Genomic DNA, 17043 nt, shown 5'->3' with positions numbered 1-17043 from the left:
CGGGACGTTTATATTTTCAAATAATTTCAATTTAAAGAATGAATAATTTGTATATTTGGGTATATTTGGAATAGAATTTCACGGGTGTAACAGCCATTGCAAAAGCAGTCACAGTGTACACAAAAGCATATACAAATGTAAATGACAGTGTATTTCAAAGGACTGTACAGAAAGACCAGTTAGGTTAGTATTAGAAATACAAGGAATACGCATTTGTCAAATCCTAAATACTTTCGAAATCAAAATATCTCTCAAAGAAATATCGTTCTCACCATTTATTCTTTCTTTTAAGAAAGGAGAACAGTCAATAAGGTCTCCTATTGACTTGCTTTTGCATCAAAAGATTTGTACAGTGTAATAATAATCAAATCAAAAATGAAACATAAAGAAAATTAATTTGATGAAATCTATTTTAAACCTAAATAAACAAACAACGAGAACGTAACGGCACACAAACATAATTAAAATTCACGAAGATGCATCAAACGTCTCATGTAAAAATATTCTTAAGTCACGTGTTCTCTTATACATTATCTCTCCAAATGTAAGTGATTCAATAGAAAGCAGAATAAACGTTCTAACTGTATGTTGCATTTCAGTTGTTCAAGTCGGGAAGGTTTTGTCTGAGGATATTACATTCCCCAAGAAAACTCAAGTGTTGCCTGATTGGATAACAGAATCGACAAATCAAGTAACATTAAGCAAAGATAACTTTCAAGGTAATTTTCCTCTACTAAACGCTATTCATTACTCCTGTTCTAGTTCTTGTTTTATCCTACTTTGAGATATAACATTGCTGACTTATTTGGAAAACCTAAAGAAAGTAAAATAAAAACAATTTTAATATACCAAAGATACAATGTTTGGGACATACATAATTGTGACTTCCACTCATCTGTTATTAGTTACACGAGGGATGTTTTTTGTGGAGCAAAATACTACTTAATCCATCAGGGCACCTGGTTCCATTCGGATGTTATACCAGAATTTTAGGTTCTTAATTTCCTTTCAAATTTGTTTTCTGTAATGTAGAGTGTCTGTTTGTCGTTTTTGTCTTTAGTCATGGTGTTATCACAGTCTTTTACAGTTGGTATAATTTATTTTGCAATTCGGGTTGGCTGTTCCTGAGATATATTTTTGGTGTTTTTTTTCAAAATTACACACATCTTTGATAGAATGAAAAAGGATACAGTTTAGTTATATCTGATCGTGTGTATAATTACATAAAAATTGTATTACTTAATTAATTGTTAAAGAAATAAAATACAAACGTCCTAATCAATCCAAATTCACACAAAATACAAGTGACGTCTGTATACAGATTTTACAATGATGTAATGACTTTAAAGTGTCAGAAACAGTGGTCAGTTTTGGTTATATATTTGACCGTTTTGAGATTTTTACCACAAAGGTTAATTTTGTGAAATGAAATGATAACTATTCCATACATAATTTATTTTTTAATTGTTACAGGGAAGCAACCAGTCGGATATAGTACAACGTATTACAGAAATATTTCGGATTTATTTCATGAATATTATTTGTCTGATGGGTACGTTTTTCAATGCTTATCGCTAGAAATCTTATAATAAGACATCAAACCATTTACTGTGAAACAAATATGGTAATGAGGTCATCAAAATCGAACATTAGACTTGAATTCAAGGGCAAACATATTCTGAAGAAACCACAAAAACATCTAACGGCAAATATATCTTTCATATAATATGGTGATTTCAGAAAGAAACATTTCTTTTTTAATCAGCATACAATTAAGATAAATATGGTATAATAAAATTGTATATTCCAGCTAAAGGTGAACATGTTCTGGGGAATTCATTTGAATGGTATCGCTTAAAATCACTCTTTTTGTGCTTTTGTTTTGTCATTTAAACTATAATTGTGTTATTTGAATGTACTTTGTTTATATACTAATTACTCTTATGCTGAATACATATATTCGTTTGTTCATTTGTTTCAGTTCGGTCGTAGCAACTAATGGAAGTTATGATATAAACTCGGTAGTAATAGATTTTTCTATAGAACCTACACCAACCAGTTTAAAACGTCCACTGATTATAAAATTTGAACATGTACAGGTATGTTTACATTAAAGTACATTTTACTTATGTTCACCCTGTTTGAGAGTTTAAGAGGGTGTTGTGATTTTAAACCGGCAAATTTGAGCTGAACATGATACTCAAATTACAGGCATGTCAATAATAAGCACGAATAAAAAATACTCATGTCAGTTATGTATACGGTATAACGACTTCCAAACAAAACAAACAACCATTCGCGGTGTACCATTTAACAAACTATCCAGTGTACTTTAATCAATGTAATTTTCATAACATTGATATTCCACATGTTCATTCAAGATGAATTAAATGCTTATCTCGAAATTGACTAAATGGAGAACTTGTATGATTCCAATTTAGCCAAATGTCATTTAAGATCAAGTAACAGTAAATGAACGCCGTCTAGCGAATTCCGCGAAATATTGCGACGTTTTGTACGAATTACGTCCCTTTGACCAGATTTTGCAATGTAAAAATTGCACCGGCGACTTTTCGATGGGACAACGTCAACGGTTTTGACGGAAAGAATGTAACTTCTATGAGAATGAATTTGTTTTTCTAAAATTAAAAATTGAAAATGAATATGAAAACGTCCTGAAGACGATCTTCAAAATGAAAATCAGGACGTAGGGTGGTAGAGTTTGTATATCTGCCGACCAGCTAAACATGTTAAAACAAGTGTGAAAACTGTTGCTCACTACTATTTCTACATAATTGTGATGAGAAAAAACAGTGTGGTCTCGGAAGTATTCTATATGTTGTATGTAAAAACTGTCCTTTCAACAAACCTATATTCACTGGGAAAAGACATCGTCTAGCAGAAAATGAGCAAGTTTGGGACATTAATACTAAAGATTCAAAAACTTAGTGTTGTACGGTAAGACTATATCTCCCATATTTTGAAAATTATCACACCAGTCGGAACAAGTCAAAATATTTTCAAATTAGAGAAAAGGAAATGAACCACATAAACTAATACTGGTCATAAATTCGCCGCTGCTGTCAGTCAGTCATAGATGGCACTAAATTATAATACACTTAAATTAATTAACCTTGTTCACGGCTGGAACAATATATAGTTTAATATTCATACACAGTTTTTGGACTTTAACAAATTAAAAATAAACAAAAATGATGTTTCACGATCATTAATCCATAGCTACATTTTGTATTCTAAAGTTGTTTTTTTTTTTTTTTTTGTAATGGTGTTTTCTTTCACGTCCGCAATTTCGATGTTAGAAATAGAACACAAATCTTTAAATAGATACATGTATAAATAGTATATGGTTTGAAGATTTATACATGGCTTAGTATCCTAATAGTATTGATTCGTATGGTTGTCTTCTCAAAGGAATTGTTTCATATATATATATATATGGGTAAATATTAACCGAATAAAAAAATGTACCCTAGCTGAAAGTAGCATCTCAAATATACTATAGAAATGTTGTCAATTCTATTTCACTCATAAAACTTGAAGGTTGAGATCGAGATTATATCGATCACCTCTATATCATAGTACTACTATATATACCGACTGAAAAATATGCACAGTGTCACAGACTTTCAGTACCAATTCAAGTTCAATGTAAATCCCGTAAGTAGTCAGTACTTCAATGAGGGTTTCATGATCCCGAAATCTCGGACTTTAAAACATGAAATCCCGAGGTTCCGAATTTATAGAAAATTCAATCCCGCCATCCCGAAATTCGAAAAAAGAATAGCCGGATCCAGAAAGGATAAATCCCGAAATCCCGTGCTTGAAAACACCTGATCCCGGAGTCCCGTTTAAGGTCCCGTTTAAGGTCCCCCCTCATTTGTGTAAATTGACTAAATAACAAAACACAATATTACCAGTCATGTCTCAGCCTGTGGGCGATTGTTTTTTTCTCTTTTTTTTTCGGTTTGGGGGGGGGGGGGGTATTTTTGTAGGCATATTAAACATAAATATGTACATCTGTTTTTAGGTCATATCTCAACCTCCGTATATTTGTTTTTACACGATGTATTTTCTGGAAAATACACTGTACTACAAAGACCGTACAATGTCTTGAGAGAAAGCGAAATTCAGAGAGAGAAGCACGTTAATTTATGGTCACATATAATTAGATCTCAAAGAGAGTTGCAGAATAAATGTCAAAAATTGAACAAAAAAGTTTGCAAAATTATAAAGAATAACAACGGAAAATAAAATAATTGTTAAAAGATAAAGAACATTTAGGTACACACTTCATATGGACCCTTAAAAATCGTTGGATTATCTCGGTGTTACTGGTCAGTAATGCATAAAAAAACACTGGTCAGTTTAAAGGTTGTTGTAAGTGATGCAATATATTCTTATTTTCCTGTTCCCCTTTCCAGTTTTATTATAGTTTACATCAATCAAAGCCTTAGTTTAATTTAGTTTCCTGTCATTACTATCCCCCTTTATTTGTCGCATGTTGCGTATCATGTACTGATTCTATATATACTTCGAGCATACATATGTACACTGATGGAACAATAACCATTTAATAACTTTTTAAAACGTTTTTGTAGACTTGTATACAATAAATTTGATACAGAACAAAAAAGATAATAAAAAAGATGACAGTTTGTCTGCGTGTTTTACTTGTTAACTTGAAGATGTATTAATAACCACACGACACATTTTCAAGAATTTGTAGAATCATTGATATAATGTTTGTTTATATATGCGATATTAAGCAGCAGTATATGGACAGAACACGTTCTGTACTGATATAGTACCAAAACACAAGCTCTTAGATAGATATAGGAAGATGTGGTGTGAGTGCCAATGAGACAACTCTCCATACAAATAACAATTTAAAAAGTAAACCATTATAGGTTAAAGTACGGCCTTCAACACGGAGCCTTGGCTCACACCGAACAACAAGCTATAAAGGGCCCCAAAATTACTAGTGTAATGTTCCGCTGCTAAAAAATCCGTTTTTTTTTCAAAAGTGGCCAAATCATTATCGGAACGGATAAAAAGTGTAAACAGATGACTTACAAGACTGTCTAAGAGATTTATGAATTCGTTACCCAAAAATGACAAAGTTCAACTGTCTCTCATTAGAGCAAATATAAAAAAGATCAAAACCTTGACCACATGCAAACAGACAGCAAAGTACGTTCCATGATTCAAACTGTAGATGTTTTGCGGAATAACTATAAACTATAAAGGGGGCGGACGGACGGAAGGACGGGCGGTCAGACGGAATGACGGACGGACAGACGTACAGGGGTAGTTGAAGGGGGCATAAAAATATAGCTTCTATTACATCTTTTATTGCGTCAACTTGTTGACAGTAACCCTGATGATTTCTATTTTTAAGTTTTTACCATTTTTGCGTTCATGTACTTACAACGTATTTTTGTCTGAATTAGTTAATTGTATATTAATAATGAACATACATATACCACATTTTTTACAACGTATAATTTCTTTTTAACATGTTCCATAAAAGAGGGGTTTACGGAATACAGAATAATGGGCAAAATTGCAGAATAAAATGCAAAAAAGAAAAAGTGTATAATGGGGTGCTAAAATATAAAGAATAAAGAATATTGGTAATACTAAATAAAAATTTATGATAATTATCCAGACTCTTATGATAAAAAGAATCTATCAATACGAAACACATAATCATCGTGCATAATCAACACGAAGAACGTTGGAAATTATAAGCATGATAACTTGACGTTATGTAATAAAAATTACGACGTCACGAATTTTTATGGTTTTTTTTTGCCAAAATCTCGTGTTTGCGTCGCTTCTACAGGGAAAACGAAGTCGGTGACCATATTTTTTTTAATATCATCTAATTCGTAAGACAAAGAAGAAAAAAGTATTGATTTAAAAAAAAATTCTATGGAGCGGTTCTCGTGATTTATACCAGAAACCGAAAATTGTAAGAGGAAAATATAGATTTACCCTATATATTCAATGTAATTTAGTACCCTCTGGGACCATTTTAAAATGGATTTTTCTTGAAAACGAAGTCGGTGACATATACTTTTTTTTACATTTTCTGATGTATATTTTCAATATCTAATAGAGTTCTAAATTTTAAAAAAATCTATGGACTACTTTATTTACTGATCCTTGACCTTAAAACGAGTTTCAGTGGATTATAATGTTGAGGAAATTATTTACCAATGCATGCATACTTTGGAAAACGAAAATCAATAGTCATTTGTGCACGACAAAAAAAAATATTTCATTTTGCTCAGTTGATTAAAAACTTTGACTACTTGTTATCGAAGTTTACCGATCGTGATCTTGTTGAGCAATCTACAAATACTTATGAAGCATGTGTGTTAAACGTGAAACTATAGAGCAAAGTGCATTAAATGCGGGTTATTTTAGATTGCATACGTTCCAATATGTAGTTCTTACTCATGAATACAGGTTTTTGGATCTGGTATAATTGATAAGAACTTTCCAGCGTCAAGTTGGTTAACCCTTTTTCATCGCTTCATTTTAAAAGCAGGCAGGAAATCGGAGTAGGGGGGAAAAAATAAGTAGCAGTACTGGACATGTGTACATGATAAAGGATTATATTTTTATAAGAAAGTTCATATGCACCTGTTTTACATCTAAACATTTCAAGTGAGTATAAAGATAAGTCAAACTTGTAATTATCCTTTTGGTGTTCTTTTTAATGATTCATAATAAGGAAATAAAGTAAACGGGAAAAATTACCACCAAAGACACTCAAAACTGATACATAAAATATCTTTCATGATTAAATTGTCTATTTACATTTACATTACAGGTCAATTACTCAAATCCTGTCTGTGCATTTTGGGATTTTGATGCTATGTAAGTTCATGTTACATTAAATTGTTACGGAATAAAAAGGATTATCAAATGTTATTTGATGCACCGTGAGAGAATTGTACCGTAAAGATACGTGTGTATATTTTGCAACAGATTAATCCTTCAAATTTGTAAAAAAAAATGCATCTCTTTAAGAATAAAACTACACACAAGAAAAGAAAAGTAAAACAACTAGTTATAGTAAAGGAAGCATAATAATAGTATGCTATAATCAAACAATGAAGTGGCTTTGATGAAACAGCAATGTTCCTTCGTCTTGTCATTCCGGTGAAGCAGAAGGACTTAACTGTTATGGTTTAAAACCTTTAATTTCTAGCACCAAGCCATTTAAAACTGCTCTCGCTAATTTGCCAATCCTTTAATATCACACGATTTGGTTAAGCATCGTAAAACATGTATTCATGTGAGAAAAACTATTTACACTATTTTCTATATACTATGAATTCCTTAATGGTCATGGGTACCAATTTTCGAGGATGGAGGAAAACTTGCGAGAATTTCTCGCTACATTGAAGACATGTGGTGATCTTCTGCTGTTGTCTTTTCTATGGTCAGGTTGTTGTTTCTTTGACACTTTCCCCATTTCCATTTTCAATTTTATTGCATATTCGTAATTTTTAAATTGGTGGTTTTGGAATAGTCTGCATACATTCGTTTAGAAGATTTGTAATTCGTTGAACATTTAAATTTGTGGTTCCCCTGTACCAATCAAACCCACGAAAATTAGTATCCAACAAATACTGATGAATCCATAGTACCTTTATTTCGTCTAGTAGTATGTTAATAAGCCCTGTGTACTCTTTTAATAAAACATGGGGGGAAATAGCAAATGTAAGACGGAATACTTTTACTAAGTGTAAATATACAAAATTCATCAAAAGGTATATAATATAACTGTCGTGCATGGCTTTTCCATTTTATGAAATAATGATTGAGAATGATATATGTGAAAAAAATAGTGTTATCTTATTACAGAAACACTCCTAACGGTGCTTGGTCTTTTGTTGGTTCAAAATTAGTGAAGACTTCTGAAGGAATAACAGTATGCCAATATGACCACACTACTAATTTTGCGCTTCTTATGAGTCCAGGAAGAGCAGTGAGTATTTATAAAAAGGTTGTAGAATAACTGAAGAATATAATTGAATAGAAATTTACAGAACATTGTAAATGTTTGTGCCATTGGGTTGCTGTCCAATTCATTATTCAAATGTATATTCCGCGAACGAAAATGTTTAATGTTAAAAATCAAAAGTACATGTTATTTTATTCTATTTGCAGCCTTCATCACACAGCTTGGTGTTAAGTAAAATATCTGCTGTTGGGTGTGGTATTTCAATCTTATTTCTTGTTGTAACAGTTATGATCCATGGAATGTTATGGAGGTAATTAAAATAAAACAAAGGCATCTACTATATAAATAAATTACATTAGAATAGCGTTCTGCTGAGTTGAAGTTTACATTTTATTAATTGATCTGTCTTACCATGTGAATGAATAAGACATAATTAAGATAATCTAATGCGAATTACTATAAGAACGTTTTCAAAATATTAGTACTTTCTGGAGAATAAAATGCAATCTCTTTTTTTATACTCATCATATCTCAAACAAAATAGTTTAGTGAACGAATTTTGTATTTACATACAAACAGTATGAATATGAAAACATTGACATCCATCTCTATTAATAGTGCTTAAGTGTATCCGAAACAAAGAATCCTTTATACTTGTACGAATGATTTGTGTTTCATTGTCTTATTTTTGTAGACAACTAACATGTGATATGCGCGGAAGAAAAATAAAAAGGGATAAAGCAATCTTACTGGTTAATTTTTGTGTTGCCTTGACACTGTCCTACATCTTGTTTTTATCAGGAGTAACACAGACTGGCAATAAGGTATGTAACTTATTTGTGAATAACAAGAATTTTATTTCAAACAAAATGTGCTGTCTTCTGTTCTTGTAAAACAACTATATAAAGAACAACTGTCTTAGGTTGAATAGAGAGGGGTTTATGTACGTCCATATGAATGTGAATTAAAGTAAACCATTATCCTTATAATTTATGACAGGCCTTTGGTTTCAGGTAAGAACTTGTGACGAAATACACATAAAATGCATATCATATGCCAGATCCATTCAATTTTGTATTTAATATCGTTTGAATTTAATTCTATTAAAGTTCATAAATAGAAAATAAATTGTGCTTTACCAAACCTAGCAAATGTTTATGTTAATTTGTAATACCTTGACAAATTGTAGAAAGTCTGCACAGCTATGGCGGTACTGTTACATTATATCTTCTTGGTAGACTTCGCCTTTATGTTAGCGGAAGGAATTGAAATTGCAATTTCCGTCCTTTTTGTTTTCGCAACATCTTCAAGAACAAAATGGCTGATACCAACATGCTGGGGTACAGTATTGCAGTTTTAACGTTTAAATTAAGATATACACTATGTTTTATAAAAAAAGTAACGATTTTTTACCGAGCGCAAACACAAACACGAACCTCCCTAAAACAATCGAAAATATTCATCAAAGGAAAAACGTTGACGAATAAACTATTTTTTTTTATTTATTTTTTTTTATTTTTAAACTGAAGTTCTGCTCTATGATGGTACAATCAATGAAACTAACATCACCCTTGCACAAAATGTAAAATAAATTTCAGAAAAACAAACAACAGTCTTAAATTCTACACAGAAAACTACAGACAAATAGGCCGAAACAACAATATAGTTGGTCTAAATTGGCCTGGAGTTCTCGCTCCTCACATGACATCTTTCGTATTGTTCGTGGTTAATAGATATTCCCTGAAATATGATATAAGAAAGATGACTAGGCTTCGAAAATGAAAACAATGTATGTGGTCATCTTGTAAAGTATCTGTAGAATTTTCAAATTTTACTTATCAATCCAGCTTAACCATTTTATTCTTGCATTGCCATTGTGGCATAAATAGATCACAAATTATTTCTGATATTGTTGAATCAATCATAGGATGGAATGAATTATTATCCATTTAATACATTTCGTAAATCTGTATTTGCTCATTTCAATTTTGTTTTTGTAGTTTCTCCAGCTGTTATAGTCGGAATATCTATGGGTGCAACCAAACTAGACGGATACGGAAATTCTCAATAGTATTTATCATATTCTTTATTTAAATTTTGAAATTATTTCTATTTTATTAACAAATTGATTGATTGATTGATTGGCTGATTTTTGTTTACCGCAACTTTCAGCATGGTAAGACTTTATTCATGATTGAAGCCGTAGTGACCAGAGAGAACCAGCAATCTTACAATACGATTCAACAAATACAACAAATGTCATCCAAAAGAATTCAAATAACAATGGCAAATTATAATAATTACTATATTCCCTCAAATAATGTTGAAAATTATTTCTTTTGATTATTTTTACCTATCTGAAACTGGTATGTACATACTTGAGAAAAACTTAATCTGTTTTTAATTTTTTTCTATATATATTTGTCTTACCAAATCTTTTATCTGAAGCATACCTAATTAAATAAAGGCAACAGTAGTATACCGCTGTTCAAAATTCATAAATCGATAGAGAAAAAAACAAATCCGGGTTACAAACTAAAACTGAGGGAAACGTATCAAATATAAGAGAACTACGACACAACACCGAAACGTTAATTAAGATTGTTCCAAAAACACATGTTATACATAGAAACCTTTTTACCATATGCATTACTGTAAAGGATTATTATAGACACCACCATTGAGTGTTGTATTGCTAATTCCTATTTATTTTGCGTTTCATATACTTTTATAAAAACGTATTTCAAATGAATTTTTTTTTAGCAAAGTGTTAGTACAAATATTCAAGTAACCGCATGGCCTCTTTTAAAATGAAAATCATGTTTTCATTTTCTTTTCAGTTGCTGGCTTTCTGTTGAGTCCAACTTGATATGGGCATTTGTGGGGCCTGCATTAACGGTTATTTTGGTACGAAAAATAACAGATTTTAATCTTACAATACGCTATTTTATAATGAAAAACTCGATTTCCCTAACAAAAATGAATTTTGGATATACGTCGATTAGACATTAACCCTACAACAAATACAGCAAACCAAATATAGAGAGCAACATACAGTCATTAACAAAAGACCGATGCCTTGATGTCATGGTATAATAAGTCATTGGCCAATAAAAATGAAGTTCAATGAATTAAAAAGAAACACCACAGTGTTAACATAAAACGTTTAAAAAAAGCTGTTATTCAAACTTTCTTAATTCATCAAACACTATTATAAAACAAATTGTCTCGATAAACACTTTGAGATCTAAGGTAATATTTTTGACAAATGATTATAATGTTAAGCATGTCTCTAATAAAAAACCAATAAAAACATAACCTCTGTCATTTTTTTAGGTAAACCTTATTATTCTCATTTTGGTGTTGAGAACAATGTTTGCCACTCATGCCATGATGGACAAGACAACAAAAGAACGAGCAAAGTATGTTACTAAATATATTTTGTGGTGTTGATTTATTTGTGTTAATTAAGACACATAATGTTCAATCTATTCTATTAAGCTGTTTTTGTGTACTGTCCTAAATTATCTTTAGGTATTACCTTTTATTGTTCATGCATTTATTTGTACTGTATTCCAGTCTTGTATTATAAATGTCCTGTTTACAAAACTTTGAATTTTTCGAAAAACTTAGAATTTTCTTATCCAAGGCATAGATTACCTTAGCCGTATTTGGCACAACTTTTTGGAATTGTGGATCCCCAATGCTCTTCAATTTTGTACTTTTTTGGCTGTATAAATATTTTGATATGAGCGTCACTGATGAGTCTTATCTAGACGAAACGCGCGTCTGGCGTACTAAATTATAAGCCTGGTACTTTTGATAACTATTGTAATGTTGTCGTCTGAGCGGTATATCTAACATTGACATACAGTGCGGCGGTTTGGCTAGCCATAAACCAGATTCAACTCACCATTATTTTTTTTAATTTCCTGTACCATGTCAGGAATGTGGCTGTTGTTAACTTATAGTTCATTTGTATGTATGTTTTTTGTTATACGTCTGTGTTGTTTTTCTCTGATAGTGGGTGTTTTTTCACTCGGTTTTAGTTTGTAACCCAGATTTGTTGTCTCTCAATCGATTTATGACTTTTGAACTGCGGTATACTACTTTTGCCTTTATTTGCTTACATATAGGATCTGATAAAGTTATATAAAAAAGATCACATTCAATAGACAAAAGAAAATAGACAATATCTTATTGGCACAAACGCATTTACAATAAATTGTAATGACCGAATGGATAAACAATTTGCAATACATGGTAGTAAAATACAAAAAATTATATATATATGTGAATAAAGATTAAAGGTATAATGAAAATCTATTGCAATAGATTACTGCTTGCATTTAAACAATTTGTTACGAAAATTTGTTCAATTGAAATGAGTTCATTAAATACTGATATTTAAATAATATAGAATAAAACTGTATGATCAAAGCATTATTTAGTTGCCGTTTCCGCTCTTAAGACATTCTTATCATAACTATAAAGAAACTATTGATAACATGTAATTGTTATTGCAGAGCTGGAATAAGGAGTTTGTGTGTTATTTTACCATTGTTTGGTGTCACATGGGTCCTAGGAGTGTTCTCGGTTAACGAGGAGACCGTTTTATTCCAGTATTTGTTTGCAGTGTTTAACTCTTTACAGGTAAATTTATTTGGTCTGCAGTTTGATATATAACAAATCCAAAAGGATGTATTTCAGATTATCTTTAAAAATCATTAGAATAACAATGCGTATAATTTTGTACTACAATTTTGCCTTACGTCTTCATACGACTCACAAGAGTGTATTGAAATGTGTGAATCGGGAGCACATGTCCTCCATTTTCCTAATTTTTTCAGTGATTTTTTTTCAATAGCATGTTCACTTCAGTGAATATTTATGCCTTGTAAATGAAAAATGAAAATACCAATTGTAAAGGGGTATGTCCGGTAAGGGTCGATTTTGGCCTCAAATTTCGGGTTCATCTGACGAGAGATTTTGGTCACTTTTTAAACCCTTCAGTGTCCATTTCAATTGATTCAATTAGTTCATGTGAAAGATTTTAACTGATTCACTCATAAAAAACGCTCCGATTTTACCCCAAATATGAAAAATTAATCAAATCTGCCCAAAAAAAATGTCACTTTTCAGATGTTTTTTGTCTAAAATGAAAGTGGCCGCATCCGTGCTCATCCTCAACCTTTATATATGTTATGTATTATCATCAAATACAACTTACATTTCAATATTAAGATTGAACACAAATGCGGCCACTTTCATTTAAGACGGAAACTAAATTTTAACAAAAATGCAAACAGTTTGAAGATTTCAGTAATATAGCATGACTTAATGATGCTAGTACCCGCTATATGTACATTGTATTGTCAAAAACAGCCAATATTTATGTAGCAGAAGCATTCTAATTTCCAACTTATAACAATTTTGTTTAAGTTGATATATCTGGGGCCAAAAAAAGGGTCTTACTGGATACTCCATTTTAAGCTTTTGAAATTATTTTTTAGATTTTCTTTCATCAGGAACGATTTTAAAAAATAAAGGTCAAGGACTGATGAGATTCGAAACAAATGTTGTAATAATTACTCTGGGATTTGAAGCATTTTTTTATGCCCCACCTACGATATTAAAGGGGCATTATGATTTCTGGTCTTTGCCTCCGTTCGTTTGTCCGTTCGTTCGTCCGTTCGTCCGTGCTTCCGTTCGCCCCGCTTCAGGTTTAAGTTTTTGATCATGGTAGTTTTTGATAAAGTTGAAGTCCAATCAATTTGAAACTTAGTACACATGTTTCCCATGATATGATTTTTCTAATTTTAATGCCAAATTAAAGTTTTGACCCCAATTTCACGGTCCACTGAACAAAGAAAAAGATAGTGCGAATCTCAGGTTTAGGTTTCTGGTCAAGGTAGTTTTTGATGAAGTGGAAGTCCAATCAACCTGAAACTTAGTACACATGTTCCCATATGATATGATCTTTCTTATTTTAATGCCAAATTAAAGTATTGACCCCAATTTAACTGTCCACTGAACATGTAAAATAATAGTGCGAGTGGGGCATCCGTGTACTATAGACACATTCTTGTTTTAAGATATTTTTATCTTATGATTTTAGGGATTTTTCATTTTCCTATTCCATACAGTTTTTAACCAACAGATTCGAGAAGGAATACAAACGATGCGAGTAAAGAGAGCTGATAAAGCATCAATTTACTCAAAACAAAGCTCACAAGTAAGTAGATATCTACAATTTACTCAAAATAAAACTCAAAAGTTAGTATTTAGATTCCCTCGGTTTTAATTTGTCACCCGGATTTAACTTAAGAAAACATGTATTTGTTTACATAGAGGTCATTTGGTTATTTATGTTATTGAGATTTTGTTATTACCAGGCATGATGCGGAGTATAGAGTGACGTATTATCCAGTGCATCTGTCCGTCTTGGCCATCTTATTGTAGTTCATATTTATAGTTTCCAAACATTTAACAATGCCATGACCATATGGCAAACTTTAACTTGATATTAGTCGTCATTAAATGTGTTTGATTTCAACTGAAAATACAAACGTTATAGCATTTGCTTTTATTTCAAACTTTATAACAGACAAACTAATAATGTACAATTAGTTGCAATCATTTCCAGTTGTTATAATTTAATACGCCAGAAAGCGTTTCGTCTATATAAGACTCATCAGTGACGCTCAGGTCAAAATGATAACCTTGAATAACCAAACTCAGTGAAAATTCGTTGGGTTCTACTTTTTCTAATTAGATTGTTTCCCTGAGATAGAAATAAGATGTTTTACAATAATAATATATTGAATAAATATACCAGTCAGTTTAACTATAGATAACAGAAATATTTTTGATTGGATGTATGTAATGATCGAATACTGTTCTTTTTGTCTTCAGAAAACTACCAGGGAAAGTTTTGCTACGTCAACCAGTGATTCGCAAAGAAAGTCATCTGGTAAGGGTTGTGGTAAGAAAGCAATGTTCTATTTTGTCTTTCAAAAACTATTTGAGAAATAAAAAATATATTAATGGGCATTTAAAACTCAAACCTCGAAAGAACAGCAATCTTCATGCTCTAAAGAAAAAGATAATGCCATAAGACAAAATTTACAAAAAAAATAAATGACCGGAAAACACATTGAAAATATTTCATAACAAAAGTATGTCAAACTTAAATTAATGACATTATATGAAAGCTATATATATAGTACACCGTCGGATTTGATTTTAAGACCGTAATATCGTTTTTAAGGTTGGCTCAGGGTTAAGTGAAAAAATAAACTCACACCTTACAAATAGGTGCAATAAAATTTATGAAAAAATATGACAAAATCAACATATTCTTATGAAACAAAAATCTGAGCATCACGAACCTCTGCAAAAATGAACCAAGGTAGCTTTAGCAAAAACAAGGCATAACGATAGATATAAACTATCCTTCCACAATTGTGACACACATATTCAGTGGTCAACTCTCCAAATTGTGTAAAACTATCGGACAAAAGTGTGTCTGCAAAGCCGATGCATTTGTTTATTGGTTAAAGTCTTGGCTTAAATCTATCCGAATAATGCCATTAAACGTATATTTGTAAAGACATATAACATGTATAAGAGTATGCATTTTTTAAATAGGATTCGGTTACTATTTTTACAGATTCAACTAGCATTTTGAAAGCAAAAAAACTTAATGATAGTCTGATCACAAGTTTTGAGAATAGTAGAAATACCAATCAAAATAGCCTAAAAGGGGATAAGAGCATTACACCAGAAAATGATTCAAAATCTACAACAGATGTACACGGACCTGTCAAAGCTGATAATGGAAAACAAAACAGTGTTCAGAACAAATCGAAATCAGACGGAGATAACAAAAAGGTAGATTATTTTAAAAATAAGTATGAGTATATCAAATATTACAATGAAATGGCAAATTGATTTAATTATAAATTCTGGATGTAAATTGGAAACATACATCTGATAATTTCACGCCATTCAACATGTCACGCAAGCCTGTGAAAGGCTAAAGTAGTAGAGGAACATTCACATGTGATATCATCATTGCCTCTTAAAGAGAGGTTAAAGATACCCATATTCATAAATAAAAAAACATGACTTTGCCATGGCTTAAAACGAAAACGGACAACGGACAACCAACAGTACACAAAACAACATAGAAACTAAAGAACCCAATTAATCGGGGTTTTTATATACATAATTGGCATACATGTATTAAACACCAGTTTTATTAGTATTAATTTTGATAAAAGCTAATCATATCAAAAATATCCTTTCTTTCTAAGCCACAGCAAGCTAATGATAACAAAGATGTTGTCGTAAGACGATCCCACACCGTTGCATCAGGGAGCCAGAACCAAAACGGAAAAAAATCTCATAAAAAGGACAAACGAAGAAGCCAATACAACAGCCGCCCTGAAAACATCAGTGTGTATTATTTTGATAATCCCGTTATGTCGAATGATCAGACCAGGCGACCTGCCGTGGAAAATCCTTCTTCTACAATTAAAAATGAGCAACAAAGGATACCAGATGAATATCAGGATCAAAGAGGCAACAAAATAAGGTGGTCAGCTGACTGTTAAGTTAAATAGTGGCGGGAAGTTATTAAATGATCTTTTCACATGTTCATATCAATATATCTTATATACCCGACATATGTTTTTATTGATAAATAGGCTAAATAAATATGCATATTAATGTTATTTCATGATGCATGTTTTTCATATGTCACACACAGTGTATTACCATTGATATTTTATTTTTGATTTTTCCCTGTTTGCACTAAAATATCCTTATATATTGTTTTCTAATCTCTGATGTATACCCCTTGTCTTGATCATTAAAATAAGATCAGATTTTTTAACAGATGAATTGCACCCAATTACTCCACCAAAGCATCAGATTAAAACTCGATAACATAGCATTGTATTTTAGTTTTATATTGAGTTTAGATATGGAGGATTTACTACAGTCTGAAAAATATGTTTATCTGTTCTGTTGAGCAT

At 31.4% G+C, this 17043-nt stretch overlaps 1 protein-coding gene and 1 long non-coding RNA gene across 2 annotated transcripts; both read left to right on the top strand.

The window, feature by feature from the left end:
- The first annotated feature begins 69 nt into the window (after positions 1 to 69).
- LOC143049241 (uncharacterized) lies at positions 70 to 6909 on the top strand. Its single transcript, XR_012970141.1, has 5 exons — positions 70 to 183; positions 600 to 719; positions 1474 to 1552; positions 1982 to 2099; positions 6863 to 6909. It is a non-coding gene; the product is annotated as an uncharacterized LOC143049241 (long non-coding RNA).
- A 999-nt stretch (positions 6910 to 7908) lies between these two features.
- Positions 7909 to 16893, top strand: LOC143047879 (adhesion G protein-coupled receptor B1-like). The gene is made up of 12 exons (XM_076221202.1): positions 7909 to 8026; positions 8209 to 8312; positions 8697 to 8826; positions 9192 to 9342; positions 10003 to 10072; positions 10843 to 10909; positions 11339 to 11424; positions 12529 to 12655; positions 14121 to 14237; positions 14918 to 14975; positions 15675 to 15895; positions 16321 to 16893. Exons 1-12 carry the CDS (start codon positions 8009 to 8011, stop codon positions 16618 to 16620), a joined length of 1449 nt encoding a protein of 482 aa, XP_076077317.1. The 5' UTR covers positions 7909 to 8008; the 3' UTR covers positions 16621 to 16893.
- Positions 16894 to 17043: the final 150 nt, after the last annotated feature.

The sequence above is a fragment of the Mytilus galloprovincialis genome, chromosome 10 (genome assembly GCF_965363235.1).
Source record: "Mytilus galloprovincialis chromosome 10, xbMytGall1.hap1.1, whole genome shotgun sequence".
NCBI classification, from domain to species: domain Eukaryota; kingdom Metazoa; phylum Mollusca; class Bivalvia; order Mytilida; family Mytilidae; genus Mytilus; species Mytilus galloprovincialis.
The sequence above is the reverse complement of the archived record's forward strand: the minus strand, read 5'-3'. Positions and strand labels throughout refer to the sequence as shown.

Bases quoted from the DNA above. Each gene is read 5' to 3' on its own strand.
- LOC143047879 (XM_076221202.1), top strand. The intron at 12,656-14,120 runs GTAAATTTATTT...TTATGATTTTAG, and splicing joins CAGTGTTTAACTCTTTACAG to GGATTTTTCATTTTCCTATT. The intron at 14,238-14,917 runs GTAAGTAGATAT...TTTTGTCTTCAG, and splicing joins ACTCAAAACAAAGCTCACAA to AAAACTACCAGGGAAAGTTT.